Genomic DNA, 16,077 nt, shown 5'->3' with positions numbered 1-16,077 from the left:
TTTTAAAAGACCAAACAAGGGGCTGAACTAGTAGAAGAGTAAAAACTGAGTTCTTTCAATTAAACACCAATATTTTTACTTATATAGTACTTTAAATTTTAGAATGATGTGTTGAGGCACCGATGGTTTCTTCAGGTCTCTTTACAACATAACATTTTTATAAAGAAAAGCACATTTTCTATAAACCAGAAAGCCCATTTAGGAAGAAAGTGTTTGTGTTCTTCAATGCTTTTTCTGATGTCTATATTTCAGCCTTCTCTGAGATGCTGGCCCCAGTGAGAGCAAGAGAAAATAGACCCTTCTGTCTAGCGGAGACAACAGGCATTATTGGCATTGTTAATATTGTTGCTTTGGTAGGATTTCAATCAATCTATGGAGAAAACTGTTACAGAATTAATATTCTAGAAAATCTTAACTAATTTCTGACATTCATCCAACATCCAAGTATGTATTAAGTATATTCTATATTCCAAGCATTATTTGAAGCATTGTTTGGAGATATACAAAGAAAGGCAAAATGACAGATCCTGCTTTCAAGGAGCTCACTGTCTAATGGGGGAAACCAATCTTGTCCAAACAAGATATATACAGGATAAAGGGAAGATACTCAATACAGGGAAAGCACTAGGGAATCTTGCCCTAGCACAGGCTCTTCTGCCTTATTCACTCAAATCCTCCGAGCCCCCCTTTCCCCCTCCGCTCTGCTTTAGGCTTCCACGACTGTTGAACTATTCTTACTTCAGCACCCCGGCCAGTTCTCTGGTCCCTTAAGCGCTCGGGTCTTTTTCCAGCACCATGGCCAGCTCTTTGCCACACCCGCTGGAATACCGCGAAAGCCCACGCGCCACCCTCTCTTCTCCGCCCCCTCCAGTCACCTCCACCTGCCATAGCCCCTCCTTCTCCCTTCTCCCCCATTCACTTGGCCCCCTCCCACGTGCAGCGCCCCACCCGGTTGCCAGCGGCCCTTTAAACCAACACACAACAGAGCCACACACGCCGACTGTATCCGGGGAGGGACATAACTCCTGGCACCTAGCCAGCTCGGTCCCTGGAATGCGTTTCACAACCTTACCTCCCCCACCACACACTCAAACAGGCGCGCATACACACCTCCCCCATCCCACACACGCGCAAGCACACTCACATGCACACCCGCACACTTGTCTCTCCTTGCACGAACACACTTCCCCCACCACACGCACGCCCGCCCCCAGTCCGTCTCTTTCCTAGTAGCGCTTCCTGGGCCGGGGTAGCCCCAGCTGGAGTGTGATGACCGGAGTTGCACAGTTGCAAAGGGGGCGCCAGCCCCAACCACCGCTCCCTCCAGCCCCTTCTCTCTCTCGCTGCTGCTGAGTGCCTTCATTGTACATGGGGGGCAGCAACGATGCGGAGATGGAAGCAGCAGCGGCTGCAGCGGCTGCTGCTGAGAAAACATATCGGGCGCTGCTGCTGCAGCCGCCACCGCCGCCGCCCTAACCCCGGCTCCAGGTTGCTGCTACCGCCGCTGCTGCAACTGCTGCCTCCTCTCTTACGAGGGGAGGGGGGCTCCGGCCAGGGGAGGGAACAACTCGGCTACACGCCTCTTCCCTCCCCTCCCGGCCCGCGGCCAAGGTGCTGAAGCCGGCAGGGGCGCCAGCCTCTTCCTCCGAGGAGCTCGTCCTCTCCGCTCCCAGCCCGGGAGGAGAAGGAGGAGGAGAAAGAGGAGGAGAAGGGCGGTGTGGGAGGGGTGGGAGTCCAGGCAGCTCGGACCCGCAGCAGGAGCAGCAGCATCAAGAGGGGGAGGAAGGAGGAGGGGCAGGGCTTCCCTATAGGATGCGGGGCGGCAGCGGCAGCGGCTGCTCCCTCCTCCTCGTGCGCTGATCAGCTGGCGGGGAGACGCGGTGCCCGGCTTGGGGAGGGGTGCAATTCGGGGTGTGGGTGGGCGGGTTGGGGGGGAGGGGAGGGTGGGTGGGAGTTAGCATGCCAGCGTGACGGGTTCCCCCCAGTGCCTGCCCCGGCCCCAGCGCTGCCCCGCGCTACGCCGCGCAGGGGCTGGTGCCGGCACTGGGTAGCAGGATGGGCTGTATCCAGAGCATCACCTGCAAGGCGCGGATCCGGCGGGAGAACATCGTGGTATACGATGTTTGCGCCACCATCGACCAGTGCCCCACGCTCATCGAGGAAAGCTCGCCCATCGTTTTGCGGTACAAGACCCCTTACTTCAAAGCCTCCGCCCGGGTGGTCATGCCCCCCATCCCCCGCAACGAGACCTGGGTGGTAGGCTGGATTCAAGCCTGCAACCAGATGGAGTTCTTCAACACGTACAGCGACCTGGGCATGTAAGCGAACATTAAAAAAAAGAGAGGGAGAGAGAGAAATGAAAAGAGAAAATTCCTAACAACTCTCTCTCTCTCTCTCTCTCTCTCTCTCTCTCTCTCTCTCTCTCTCTCTCTCCCTCCCTGCCGCCTCCTTTCCGCACCTCCCTCGTTCCTCTGCTTTTGTTTCAGTGACAGGGTGTGTAGGGAGAATCAGAGAAGCATTTTATTATTTTTTAAAACACGTAAAACCAAGTGAAATCGTGCAGAACAGAAGGGGAAGGGGAAGGCGGGGTCAGAAAAAGAGAGAAGCGCTTTCGTGATACCCTGGCGGGCTTGTTTGAAACGCGGTTACTATTCTTTGCGGGTGTTGCTCTCGTTTCTTTTCTGAATCATTTGCGGCTAATGCAAAAAGAAGTAGGAGGGCAGAGGTGTCTGAAACATTAAATACTTGCCCTTTTGTACAAACGTCGACACAAGATAGGCATGAGATTATGGTTACCTAGGGTTTGTAATTTGGAGTTACAGGAGCAAGTGGTTAGTCTCCAAGATGAGAATTTGTTGTTTCTATCTCTGTCCTTAATTGCTAAAGTTGAATCCTCCTTGCTTGAGATTAGGAAGACTGTGTGGTTTTCCTTTCGTGTATTTAACGGAATTAATTGCACTTTTCTCAGGGTTCTAACAATATGTAGCCCCGAACGAAGTGCGGGATAGTAGAAGAAACCAAGTTCTTAACTGAGGAGTCTTAAGAGAAAACTAGGATAGTAGAGGATTGTTTATTTGTTTGTTTTCCAGTGAAAGAAATGAATTGTCTTTTAGTCTGTCAGGAGTAGAGTGGAGTGTTTTCTCTCTCTTCGAAACTTGCACAATTTCTTTCAGAAAGTGTTTTTCAAACTCCCACCTTGAAAACCCCTTTTCAGGGGAAGCCAGGAGCTGTCCAACTTCATTCAGCAGTTGTCTTTCCCTCGCCCGTGGCCCTCACGCTACTGCTAAGGGTTTGCAGCAGCTCAGGGTAACTCCAAGGCTTCTCAGCTGTTTGGGGAGTCAAGAAGGAGGAAGATTGTTCTTTTAGCTTTTTGAATTACTTTCTCATCTCTCCACCCCACTCCTTTTTCCCAGAGCACTTCTTTCAGAACCAGGACTCTGAGTAGGTGGCACATATACTGGTTAAAATGTTTTGGCTGCATTGTTATCTGCGATTAAATTAATAAAAGCAACATCTGTGAAGCATGCTAATTATCTAGGAGTCTTTAGGGAACCCCGTCCTGAAACTGAGCTTCATTTACAAGGCACTTTTTCAAGAGGAAACATTTAGTAAACTACAATAATCCCAAGGTATCAATAAAAACGGTGATGGTGAGGAGGAAGACTTGATTTTAATGTCAAGACACTTGTAAAGAAATATTTTGGACCCCTTTCATTCATTTAAGGATCATAGGGATTATAAGATTTAGGGCAAATAGGAAGCTTTGAAATAAATACTCTCATTTTACAAATGAGGAAACTGAGAGCCCCCCTCCAAAAAAAATTAAATGAATTGCTCAAGGTCACAGAGATAGTAAATGACAGACCTGGGATCTATACCAAATCCTCCAGTTAAACATTAGCACTTGTAGTTATAGGCTTTTATAAAAAAGAAGAAGAAGAAGAAAAGACAAAGAAAAATAGGTTTTGACATAAGGATTTTGTTTTGTTTTGTTTTCTAAAGCTTTTGTCTTTTTTCTCTTTCTTTTTCTCAACCAACAAAAAAATGACACTTGAGAAGACTGGTTTATCTTGTACATGCTCAGTTTCCTCCATTTCTCTGGGCACTGTGTCCTCTTCTATCTGGCAGACAGCTGGGCTGTGAGAAATCGGGGGCTTATTATTTTGGGTGAATCATGCCACTTAAACATACACACTCCCTCAAAAAGAATGGTTTGTCTGAGTGCATGTATCTCTTAAAACTGCTTTTAGAAATCTGTTATTCTTCAAACCAGTCAGAACAAGCTGAAGACTGGGCAAGGGCCCATTAAGCTTAGGGCTCTGATAGCAGAGTGCATAACCTTGCTCCTTTGTTTTTGGTAGTGCTTGCATGGGACAATCAATGGGGACTTTCTGAACTTATAATTTGTAGAATAAATAGGAATTATGGAGAAGAGGACATAAAGAACTAATGAAAGACTAGTTCTGCTTTCATAAAGACAGTATCAATCTCTTTCATTTCAGAGAGAACTTTATGATATAGTTTTCTTATAGTTTCTTTTCCTCAAATAACTTGTGACTGATCTTTATATTGATTTCTCAAAAATAAAGAATGATACATATTGTTCTATGTGTATGTATGTGTGTGTGTGTATATATATGTATATACATACATATATACCCATACACACGTATATATATATACACATATGTACATGTACATGTACATGTATGCATATACACATATTCCTTCTTTAGGAGGCACAAGTTTGAGTATAAAACAGAGGGTAGGAAAAGCTAACCCTTGGGGAAAGCTAACCCTTGAAATCAAAAGGTGCCAATTTTACTTATAGAGTAACATTCAGATAAGCATGATAGACCTAAACATCCTATGGCCCTCATCAGATATACATTCCCTGAACCTTTTGCATTGAATTCTTGTTTGTATCTAGAAGAGAATTAGGTATGTTGTTATTACTGTTGTATTGCTATTGTTATTGTTGGTATTTTTCTTAAATCCCCTGTATATTAAAAAATTTTATATGCTTTGAGGTTTACGTGGGAAGCAAAAATACCTCACAAGAAGTTGAAAAATGAATCAATTTTATAATATGGTTTTCTTTTTTTTTATCAGTCTACTCTATTAAAGACATTTCTGAAAACACACAATTAAGCGATTTGCCTTGCATTTTAAGGCCTCCTTTTAAATCCAAGTACATTATGGACACAAGAAGTATGGTACAAATCCCTAGGTCTGTCACCAGAAAACTTTGTGTCACTGGAGACTTTTCTGTGTAAAAAGAAAAAATGAAATGATAATTGACAAAGCATGAAACTCACTAAAGTCTTCCCTGTTAGATCCATGTTGGCCAGCCCTTTCCTGTGGGGAAAACCCCACAGACAGATTTTTAGCCCTGTATGATATTTGTGTTATATTAGGCATGATACAGTAAAAGAGGATTTAAGCTAGGAAACTGCTTTTCAAGGATGATAAAAAAAGAACTGTGTCTAAGCACATCTTCCACCAGGGGAATATTTCACAGCCAAAATTTCAAGAAAGCTTTATCTATGTAGTGAAAGAAAAAGCAAGTGATTTAATACTCTAGGATTGAAGTGAATTTTAGTGTTCTTGAGGATGAAAGTTTCTAGTACAGATATTTGAACTGAGTGAAAGTAACATTACTTTCTATATCTAACCTTCCATTATTGAGGGTGGTGGAGTCATCTTTATTTTTAATTTGAAATTTAGCCCTCTATGATGATTATTAATTGAGATTTAAATAAACTGCCATAAAATATTCTCCAGGGGGAAAAAAGGTTATAGGATCTTTAATCAACCAACAATTTTTGAATGCCAAGTGTGTGGACGCAATCAATATGGGGTATAAAAATCACCATAAGACATAGCTCTTGACACCTAAAAGTTTACAATCTAGTTGGAGAGATAATATACACATATGAAAAGATAATTATGAGATAAAACATTAAGAGAGATGGACTATCCAGGAATGAGGAGATGGTAATCCTGTTGCTAACTTCCCTGGTTATAACACATCACCGGTATTGTGTTTAGTTTGAATCACTACATTTTAAGAAGAATATTGACAAACTCAAGGATCTTCTAAAGGACATGATCAGGTCCTTATGTTCATGTATATGGGGATTGACTGAAAGAAGTGGGGATGTTAAGGCTGAAGAAAAGAAGTTTAATGAAATACATGACGTTTGACTACAAGTGTTTGAAGGGCTGTCATGTGGAAGAATTATATTATATTCTCCTTAGCTTCTGAGAGCAAATGTAAGTATGAGCAAAAAATGTAAGGAAGCTCTTCCTAAATATCAGAGCTGTCCCAAAGTAGAATTGGCCACCGTATGAAGTAGTGGGTTTAAGGTCTTGACACAAAGAAAGGCAAAATGATTATTTGGTTGCTACACAGTAATGGAGGGAACACCTTTTCTGGTACATCAGACTAATTAGCTCCTGAAATTTCTTCCAACTCTGTAAAATCCTGTGTGAAATATGATAAGACCTATGGATAGTACAGGCTATAAATGTTTTGTTTTGTATTGTTTATTGGTGGGGAGAGAGGAGAAAGATGGAGTGGCCTGGAGTGGAGATTCAAATAGAAAGTTATGGGAAAATTTGAAAGTTATCTGGTGCCAAACTTTAAAGGTCTTATAGTGATTCAGCCAGGAAGATAGAAGACTAAGCAGTGACATGCAATAGCAAATGTAAGGTCTGCTATTACAAAACTGCATGAATAAGTACATGTCACATCCATTCAGAAGCAGAAAAGGGTAGTCATAAGATAAGTTATAGGCTATGGGATATAGATATAATATTGAGCCATATGATTAAATCATAGGATAGAGACATGAGGTAGGTTTAAATCAGAGGTTCTTAACCTTGGGCTTGATGAACTCATGTTTATATCATTTTGATAACTCTATTCCAATATAATTCATTTCCTTTCCAATCCTGTTATTTTGTTGTATGTATTTAAGCACATTGTTCTCAGAAGAGGCTTATAGGTTTCATGAGATTGCCAATGAATAGCCTTTGATTTAAAGGGCAGGACAGGTCATCACAGAGATTGTAGAATGTTTTTTTTTCCTCCAAATGATATTTTAAAACTTAAAAAACAGGGATAGCTATGATATAACCCTATGTTAAGGTAGGAGGAAAGAAAAAATTCTGGATGATCTCTTACTCTCCAACCATCTGAGTAATATTTCAGTCCTAGCTTTCTTTTTTCCATGATGTGGACTTGTCCAAGCAAAATCTATCTGTAAATTACTGGCTAGAATTGGAATAGAAATTATCTGTATGCCCTAGAGTATTTTAAGATCATCTTAACCAGGACATCTTTTTTGATTAGTCATGAAGGTGTAGTGAATACTTAGAATTTATCCACACTGTTAAAATATATTAGAATATCCGCTGTTATAGAAAATTCTGAGACTTAATGGGACTTTGAAAGTTAATTAAATTGAACCTGTCTCCCTACTTCTCTTTCTAGAGACAAGCTCTAGGCTGAAGCCTTCCCTGATTACAAATACCCACATTTTTGGTCTTTAATCCTCCCAGAGTAACTTGTTTGCCCAGTCCTGTGCCCAGCCTATTTCCACTGCCAAAAATTTGCACATGCCATTTCCCTATGTAGAATACCCAAAACCTAACTCTTGGGGAAAAAAGCTCTTGTCTTCAAAATTGCTTCCCTTACATCATAGGTTTTAGAGCTGGGAGAAATCATCTAGTATAACCCTCTTATTTAAGGATGAAGAAACTGAAACTTATAGAGGTTGTCATTTGCCCTAGGTCAGAAGGAGTAAATGGAAGTATGAAGTTTTTCCAGAGTAACTCTAGATTCTCCAGCCACCTTTTGGGTACTCAGTATTTTATTCTGTATGGTCAACTTTAGTTATCATAGGCTATAGATTTAGAGATTAAAAGGATCTATTCCAACCTCCTCATTTTTGTTCTGTGTTCAAACATGTATTTCTTTACGAGATGTCATCCATTGGGTTGTTTGTTACTGAAACTCAGACATTGTTTCTATTATCTTTAGTGAGATCTTAATATTATTTGCTAATTTCCCATCCAGAACCTGCTCTATAACCTGATCTGTTCTTGGTGACATTCTGTATGGGGTGAGTCTGTTTGGGAATCTCTCCCAGGAGATGGTTTATTGGAAATGACAGGTGGATTGACTAAGTCATATGACTTTCATCCTTAATATTTTGGTTAAGGACTAGAAGCTACTGTGTTCATATTTTTAAAAGAGTAGTAGGGGAGGCTGTTCAAGCCAGTGCTTGTGCCCTTGCTGCAGTATAGAAAGCTTTCATTCAGAGCAACAGCCCTGAAGTTTATCCCTATGCTTGTTCTACCTATCTGACTTATCTTTAAATATAGTTGGCTGTGCTATGTGCTCATCATTCATCTGTGTGTTTTATGAGGGTGTTAAGCACCAGTGCAAAGGAGCTAAGAGCTGTATTAACTAGATCAGAGCTTTACAGCCAGGAAATCTGGATTTGTTTGTTGGTCACAAAACTTCACAATTTGTAGGTCTCTTATACCCTTCCTCTGCCTCTGATTGTTGAACACATGGATCTTAAGGGAATATTGAAAGTAGCTCCTCCTCTAGATTGAGGATCCTTTCATGACACATGCAAGGTTTTGGAGATGGGTATAAGTTGGGCACAAGTATGGATAAACAAATTATTTGTGGAGGAGGCCATTCTATAGAAATACAGAATATAGAAAGAAAAAAAGGATAAATTCTCATCCTATTACAAACCCAATTTGTGCCCTTGGGCAAACCTACCCACCCATCATCCTCATTTCTCCAAGGAGGTAAAACAGTCACTGTGGAGGGCAATGAGGAGGATTACATCTTCATCTTCTCCATCTTCTTAAATCACATTTTAGCCTTTTCCAGGTTTTTTTCCCACAAGCATCATCTTACTTCATCCTTTTAACAACTCTTTGTGGGATATAGGGTAGCATTGCCAACTACCTTATACTGAGGAGGAAACAAGCAGAGGGAGAGAGGCTTTTGATACATAGCTGGTAAGCATCAAGTCTTGTTTGTCTCATTGTCAAGAGTAATGGCACTTTGAGGTCAGTGGAGATAAAGTATCAATGTTGGTCAGTACATATGAAAGAGATTAGACAAATGGACAAGAAGGGAAAACTAAATGAAAATTGAAATGGGACAAGTTTTGTTTGGAGGCCAGTGACTGGTATTCTGAAATACAATGATCACATATACTAGAAGGGCATTAGGGACACATTTGAATGGACTACTAGACCAGAAGCTCTATGAGAATATGGGATAGGTCTGATATAAGCTTGATTTCTCCTTCAGGCTTATCAAAGTGCTCTGAATATAGTGGGTCTTTAATAAATGTTTTGAGTTGAATTGAAAGAATCTTGAGAAATAGCCCACAAGAAATTACCTGTGATTTTCCAAGATAGCAACAAAAACTAATGGATTCAGGCCTGTGTCTGCAGAGGCATCCTATTACAGAGCAGGGAAGTGACTGGCTTCATCTCAGGAAGACTATTTGGAGGAAGTTCAGAAGATTAAAGGTACAGAAGCAGAACCACTGCAGCCCATGTGAATAGCTTATTTGGGCTGAAGTGGGTGCATCATCATCCACTCTCATCATTCCAGCATGAATAGGCAGGAAAGCCTGGCAGGTTGCTCCATGCAGTTAGATCCTTGGCTCCAGTCCTGCATGTACACTTACAAGGTTTAGTCAGCAGTATCTAGAGGCCCCTAAGTAGGTCATTACATAGCCCATTTCTCTCCAACACCATTTTCCCCTCCACTCCACTCCAATCCACTCCACTCCAGCTGCCCCTGACACTGATGTAAGAAAGTTCTCCCAGATACAAAAGGGTACACTTATAGGCACTGGGTTTGCAAGAGCTACAAGGTCAGAGATGAACTTATCATTATAAGTTCCTTTTGAAAAGAGTAAGGACAGTGACTATACGGTCATCCTTTTTGAGCACTTTTCACACTGCAGAAGCTGGGCCAGACTGAAGGTCCTACCTTTTTGCATTTGGTTTTTGCTGCATTTTGATAGACAAAACCCCAGACTCTATCATCTATCCCCTTCTTTATCCCCTACAGTAAGTAACATGCTGATTATTTTTTAAAACTCACTAATCCAAAACTTCAGGCTTGCTTGGTAGTATCAGGGAAAGAGAAGTAAAAAGAGAAAGTTTGACACTCTCCTTTGTTATTCAAACACTTTCAGTCCTATCCAACTTTTTGTGACCCCATTTGGAGTTTTCTTTGCAAAGATGCTGGAGTAGTTTGCCCTTTCCTTCTCTAGCTCATATTGCAGATGAGGAAACTGGGACAAATAGGGTAAAGTATCTTGCTCAGAGTCACACAACAAGTAAATGTCTTGAGGCTGGATTTGAACTCAGAAAGATGAGTCTTACTGACTTCAGGACCAGTGCTCTAAGCACTACAGTGCCATTTATCTGCCCTAGTCACTCTCCTACAGGTAAAGAAAGTGAATAAATATATACAGTGCCTACCATATGCCAAGTCCTATATTAAGTGCTTTACAAATATCTTATTTGATCGTAACAACAATGCTAGGCCATAAGTATTCTTTTATATTCATTTTACAGCTGAGGAAACTGAGGAAGGCAGAGGTTAATGACCTGTTCAGGGTCACACAGCTAGTAAGTGTCTGAGACTGAATTTGACCTCAACTCTTCCTGACTCCAGGCCCACTTCTCTATGTACTGAGCCACCTAGATCCCTCTAAATCCTTTATTTAGTGCTTATTTTCTGTACCACACAATTAACAGCATTCTGTCCTCATTTCTCCTTTGCCAGTGGTGAGTCTCTTTTTAATCAGTGAGTGAGGTCACTGAAACATTTCAAATCCTTTCTTCTAAGAAATTAAGAACTTAGTTCCAAGGAGAGAGACACCTTAGAATATATGGGGAATACAAAGAGAAAAACTTCCCAAATGGAAAGAGCTGTTTTTTTTTCTTAATGGTAATAAGTTTCCCATGATTGGAAATATATGAGTCTGAAGGCTTCTTTGCCAGAAATGTTGTAGGAGATTTATGCTTTGGACAAGGAGTGGACTATCTAACCCCCAAAGTCCTTATCAATTAATAAGATTCTAGAATGATGAAGGCTGGAATGGACTTCTTTTGAAGAGCTGAGAACCCAATTTTGAAGAGTGAAGTAGAAATGATCCCTAATCATCCTATCCCTCCAAAACAAAATGAGGAAAATTGTCTGGTCCAAATATGAGAATCAACATGACAAAAAACAGGGCCCTGCCTGCTCTTCTAGGAAGGTTAAATATCAGGTCCAAATGTCAGGGTTTATATGCAGAAAAAGCATCCAGGGTTTCAATCACTATTACTTATTGTTAGGTATGGGATATTTGAGTATGTACTTCCCATTCCCTACTCCTTTAAAGGATTATTACTTTGAGTTGGAGTAGGAAGTGAGGAAGGATTTCCTCCTCTCATTTGTGGAATGGAACTCTTCTCCCCCAACCTTTGAAATCTTTCCCATTTCTAAGACCCATCCCATTCCCTTTTGGTGACCTCTCCTAGGGGATTTCTTCCACTATTCCTACTGAGCCTGAAGACTATTTGGGTCCTTTCTATTCATTCCTGGAAAGGGGCAACTTGGAATTTGGGGAAACTATATCTGGGTTACAAAAGTTGGGTCAATTTTGTAATTTCCCTAAAAAGAAGGATTGAACTAACTGTAGATCCCTGATGTTATTCTCTGTTAGCAGGTGGGATAGACAGGGCAGACAGAGCAGCTTTCCATTTAAGGAGGGAGATCCCTGATCCTTCAGCCATCCCTGCTCTTGGCATCTTCTTGCTGTCAGAGAGCCAAGAGGGGAGATTAGAGCTGCCCAAACCCCACCTGGCTTCTCAGCTGTTTGCCCAAAGCCAGGTTTGGTTTCTGCTCATTTTGAAAGGAGGGGAATGAATCTACTTTCTCTCCTAAAAATAACACTACTACATCTGTTGATGGCGATAGGCAGTTCTGCATTCCCAAGGACAAACTACAAGACCTGAGACAACTCCTCTGCTGGGTACTGCAGACTAGGATAGCACTTACTTAAGAGGCAAGGTGTTTGTAATCCAGGTATGCTCTTCTGCTTCCTTATATTTCTTACATCACATGGATGATACTAGGAATATCTTCCTCCCAAATATACTCCATCAAAAGGAATTCTCTAATTTCCTTGATCCATCAGTCATAGCTGATATTTTTACAGAGTGTTCCAAAAATCTTAGGACAGTTTTAAATTTTAGACACTTTGAGGTTTGCTCACCAGGCACTTTACAATCAGTATCTTATTTAAGCATCTCACAACCACCAGCCATACTAAGAATTACAGGTATTGCTATTCTTATTTACAGAAAACTAAGGCTGACCTGTTAAAATTATTTTCCTCCATGATCCAAGAGTCAGTTAAGTGTTAGAGATAGGATTCAAAATGAAGTCTTAATCCTCCATGTCAACCAAAGCTTTTTCCATTATATCAGGCTGCCTTAAGTAATTAGTGTTATCACTAATTACCTACTATGTTCCTAGTTCTATGCTAGATGCATCTAAAACTTGAGAGGTAGGATAGCATCTCTTCTCCCCCCTCCCCTCATTATAATATAATCAGTGAGTTTAATTGACATGATATAAGATAATATACAATAAGAAGAAAAACAAAGTAAGAGGAAGGAAGGAAGGAAGGAAGGAAGGAAGGAAGAAAGGAAGGAAGGAAGGAAGGAAGGAAAGAAGGGAAATAAGCATTTATTAAGCACCTAAGATGTTCCACGCACTATGCTAAGTACTTTAAAAATTTGATAAGGATACAATAATGTCCTTAATTTGTCAAGATTAAAAAATATTTTAAAAGATCTGTGTTTTTATAAGTATGGAAACTTGTCCCACCAAGGCAGATGATAAGTCACTCAGACAAGCCCCAACAAATTACCTGCAACCCATAGAAGTGATTACCTAGCCAGTAAATGTCAGAGTCAAGATTTGAGCCCATGTCCATCACACTTGTACATCTAATATTCTACTCACTCTACCAAGCTACCTTTTTATATAACTGGCACTATATAATTTTCAAAGTGTTTTCCATCTATCATCTCCTTTATTCTCCCAACAACCCCACAAAGTCATTTCCCAAAGCCAAGGAAAATTAAGTGATTTTCCTAAGGTCACACAGTAGGTCTTTGGCAAGACTAGAAGGGAAGAAAAGTGAATATGAATGTATATGCCACTTACTTTGTTCCAGGCAGTATGCTGGGCACTTAAAAATATTATTTCATTTAATTCTCACAATAACGCAGGGAAGAAGTTGCAATTATGATCCCCATTTTATAACTGAGGATACTGAGGCAGACAGAGGTGAGGTGCTTTGCCCAGGATCACACAACTACTGAGTGTCTGAGGCTGGATTTGAATTCAGATTTTCTTGATTCCAGGCTCAGTTCTCTATCCTAGAGCCTAGAATCAGAACTTAAGTCTTCAGACTCAGTCCAGAAGGTTTTCTACCACAGAGCTGATTGTTCAATATAGGCTCAAAGTGCTCAAGGAGTCATGGAATTGGGGCCTGGAAAGAACCTTATTCTAGTCTATAGTCTAGAGAGATTTTGAGGCTCACCCAACTTCACACAGGTGGCAAATAAGAGAGCCAAGAGGGGCAGCTAGGTGGAACAGTGGATAAAGTACCAGCCCTGAAGTCAGGAAGACTTGAGGTCAATTGTGGCCTCAGACACTTAACATTGCCTAGCTGTGTGACCTGGGTAAGTCATTTAACCCTGATTGCCTCAGGAAAAAAAAAATAATAATAAGAGAGCCAAGAATTGGAGAAAGGAGAGAACAAGAGAAAGAATGCATGTAACACTCTGAAAGGAATGTTTCTTGTCAAAGATCACCCAGAGAATTAGTAGAAGAGATGGCACAGAATCCTAATGAAAGAAATGGTACAGCTTTTCTGTACCTCCTAAGTGCCAGTCTAGATGCTCTCCTCCAATCAATCCTGCCTAAGGAAGTTGGGAGGCAGGGAAGTCTGGAGAGGAATACCAGGATTTGGAATTTTCTCAAATAGTGGAGGAGACCAATGAACAGTGTTGTGGAAATGTGTGGTTTTTAGTTTTCTCTACTGTGGCTTGTATGGGTAGCTAAGGTAATCAGCCAACCCTGTTAATGAAAGCAAAGGTTATGGGATCAGTCCCCAGCTGGGTCAGTTAACTTTGTTTTGGTCTCTATCTGACCTCAGTACTGACCACCTGTTTCACAAGCATGCTCTGGATAAGGGTGTGTGAGCTTCAGGATCCATTACTAGGAGGAAAAATTAAGAGTATCACCTGTAGCACCTGATAGTGAGAGTTGGGAAGGGACTGACAATAATGTTGAAATGGGCTGGGGACACTCGGGCTGCCAGATGTTTAAAAATAAATCAGTGATGCAGTTGTTCTCTAATGGCACATGGTTGAAGGGCGTGGGGGTGCTGTGTGACAGGCAGAGACCAGAAAGCTTCTGGTATTCTCCATCTCCCGTGGCCTGACCTTTCCGAACTGGCTAGCACGTGTCTGCTGCTGTAGCACTCAGGAGGCTGTCAGAGCTCTGGTTAATGTGAGGCAATAAATTGGCCATCCTCGATCAGCCAGGGCTTTGGGGCTGGGGAGGAACATGCAGGTCAAAGGAGGGCATGACTTTGGGGATTGAGTGGTAAAGGCAAAGGGCTTAGCAACACAAGAAATGTCAAAAGCATGATTAGCTGCCAGGAACACTTAGACTTAAATGGCTCTTTAGTATTATGGGGGCTGCCCAGAGGAGTGGGAAACAGCAGGATTTTAGGTCCTGGAAAGCAGGTACCTTGCTTTCATTTTCCCTTTCTATCTCTCTTCCCTACCCCAACAGTAATGAGAATATATTATAGTTGTTAAATACTGCTATAGATAAGGGGCTATCGATATATGTGTTGGGGAGCCAGAGCTTCCAAAAAGCTAGACCTAAAAATTGGAGCTGAGAAATGCTGGTAGTAGAAATAATACTAGGTCAAGGGTCAATGATTTCATCCATGCGGGCATTCCTTCCCTGCCTTATAAGACGGCTTCACGTATTGTAAGCACTTGCCATCTGGTACCTGACTTTCTGGTATCAAGGTTCTTCAAACTGAACTAGGTTGTTCCTTGGAAGACTAACAGATAGATTCTGATGGATAATCCACTACTGGGTTCATTGTCAACATCTTTACAGCTTTGTAGAAATTGCCGGTGATTGTGTTAGCCTGGCATGACCTTTAAAAACCAGGTTCCTCTCCATACTATGCTGAGGCATAAGAACAATGATTTTGTGGAGAATTTACTATTATCGTGTATTTTATACTGCTTTAGAATGTATAAAGTATTTTATGCATGCTAACACATTTCATCCTCTTAGCTACCTTGTGAGACAGTACAAAGTATTATCCCAATTTAACAGAAATGGAAATTGAGGCTCAGGAAGGGAGGATAATTTGTTGAAGATCACAGAGAGTTAGTAGAAGAGACAGGCAAAAGCCCAGGCCTCCTAACTGCCAGCCTAGTGTGCTCTCGTCCATCCTGAACTGCCTAAGGAAGTCCTAGGGGAGTCTGGGAATGAATGCCAGGACTCTGATCCTACTCAAATAGTGGAATAAACCAAGGAACAAAGTGATGTGGGAATGGCTGGTTTCAGCTTTATCTATTGTGGCTTGTCTGGGTAGTCGAGATGACCAGCCTAAGGCTGATTATGAGATCATTTCCCAGCTGGGCCAGTTAGCTTTGCTCTATTCTCCTGGCCTCCATCTGCCCCCGATGCTGACAACCTGTCTCACAAGGGTGTGCTCTTGACCACAGAAAGGACTGGTGGAGATGGTACAAATGGCTTTGTATCAATCCATCAGCACCACTGGAAAATGGCTGATACTAAATCGTGAGCCCCCATCATTGTTGCCTCCATTATTATTAACATAAAAGACACAGAGTAATATTTCTTCTGTCAAGATATCCTTGATGATATTCAAGAGCTTAGATCTGGGTTCCTTTCTCTCCTAT

The 16,077-nt window shown here is 41.6% G+C and overlaps 1 protein-coding gene across 2 annotated transcripts in view; it reads left to right on the top strand.

Annotated features, from left to right (window-relative positions):
- The first annotated feature begins 1,961 nt into the window (after positions 1-1,961).
- FAM78B (family with sequence similarity 78 member B) overlaps positions 1,962-16,077 on the top strand; it is a 128,465-nt gene continuing 114,349 nt past the window's right edge. For both annotated transcript variants that reach the window (XR_004229280.1, XM_003767380.2), the window contains exon 1: positions 1,962-2,318. Coding sequence is in view for 1 of the 2 variants with exons in the window: in XM_003767380.2 (XP_003767428.1) it covers positions 2,056-2,318 (263 nt within the window). In the remaining variant the exon portion in view is untranslated. The remainder of the gene's footprint in view (positions 2,319-16,077) is intronic.

The sequence above is a fragment of the Sarcophilus harrisii genome, chromosome 4 (genome assembly GCF_902635505.1).
Source record: "Sarcophilus harrisii chromosome 4, mSarHar1.11, whole genome shotgun sequence".
Lineage (NCBI taxonomy): Eukaryota > Metazoa > Chordata > Mammalia > Dasyuromorphia > Dasyuridae > Sarcophilus > Sarcophilus harrisii.
Note: the sequence above shows the minus strand (reverse complement) of the source record. Positions and strands in the feature narration are given on the sequence as shown.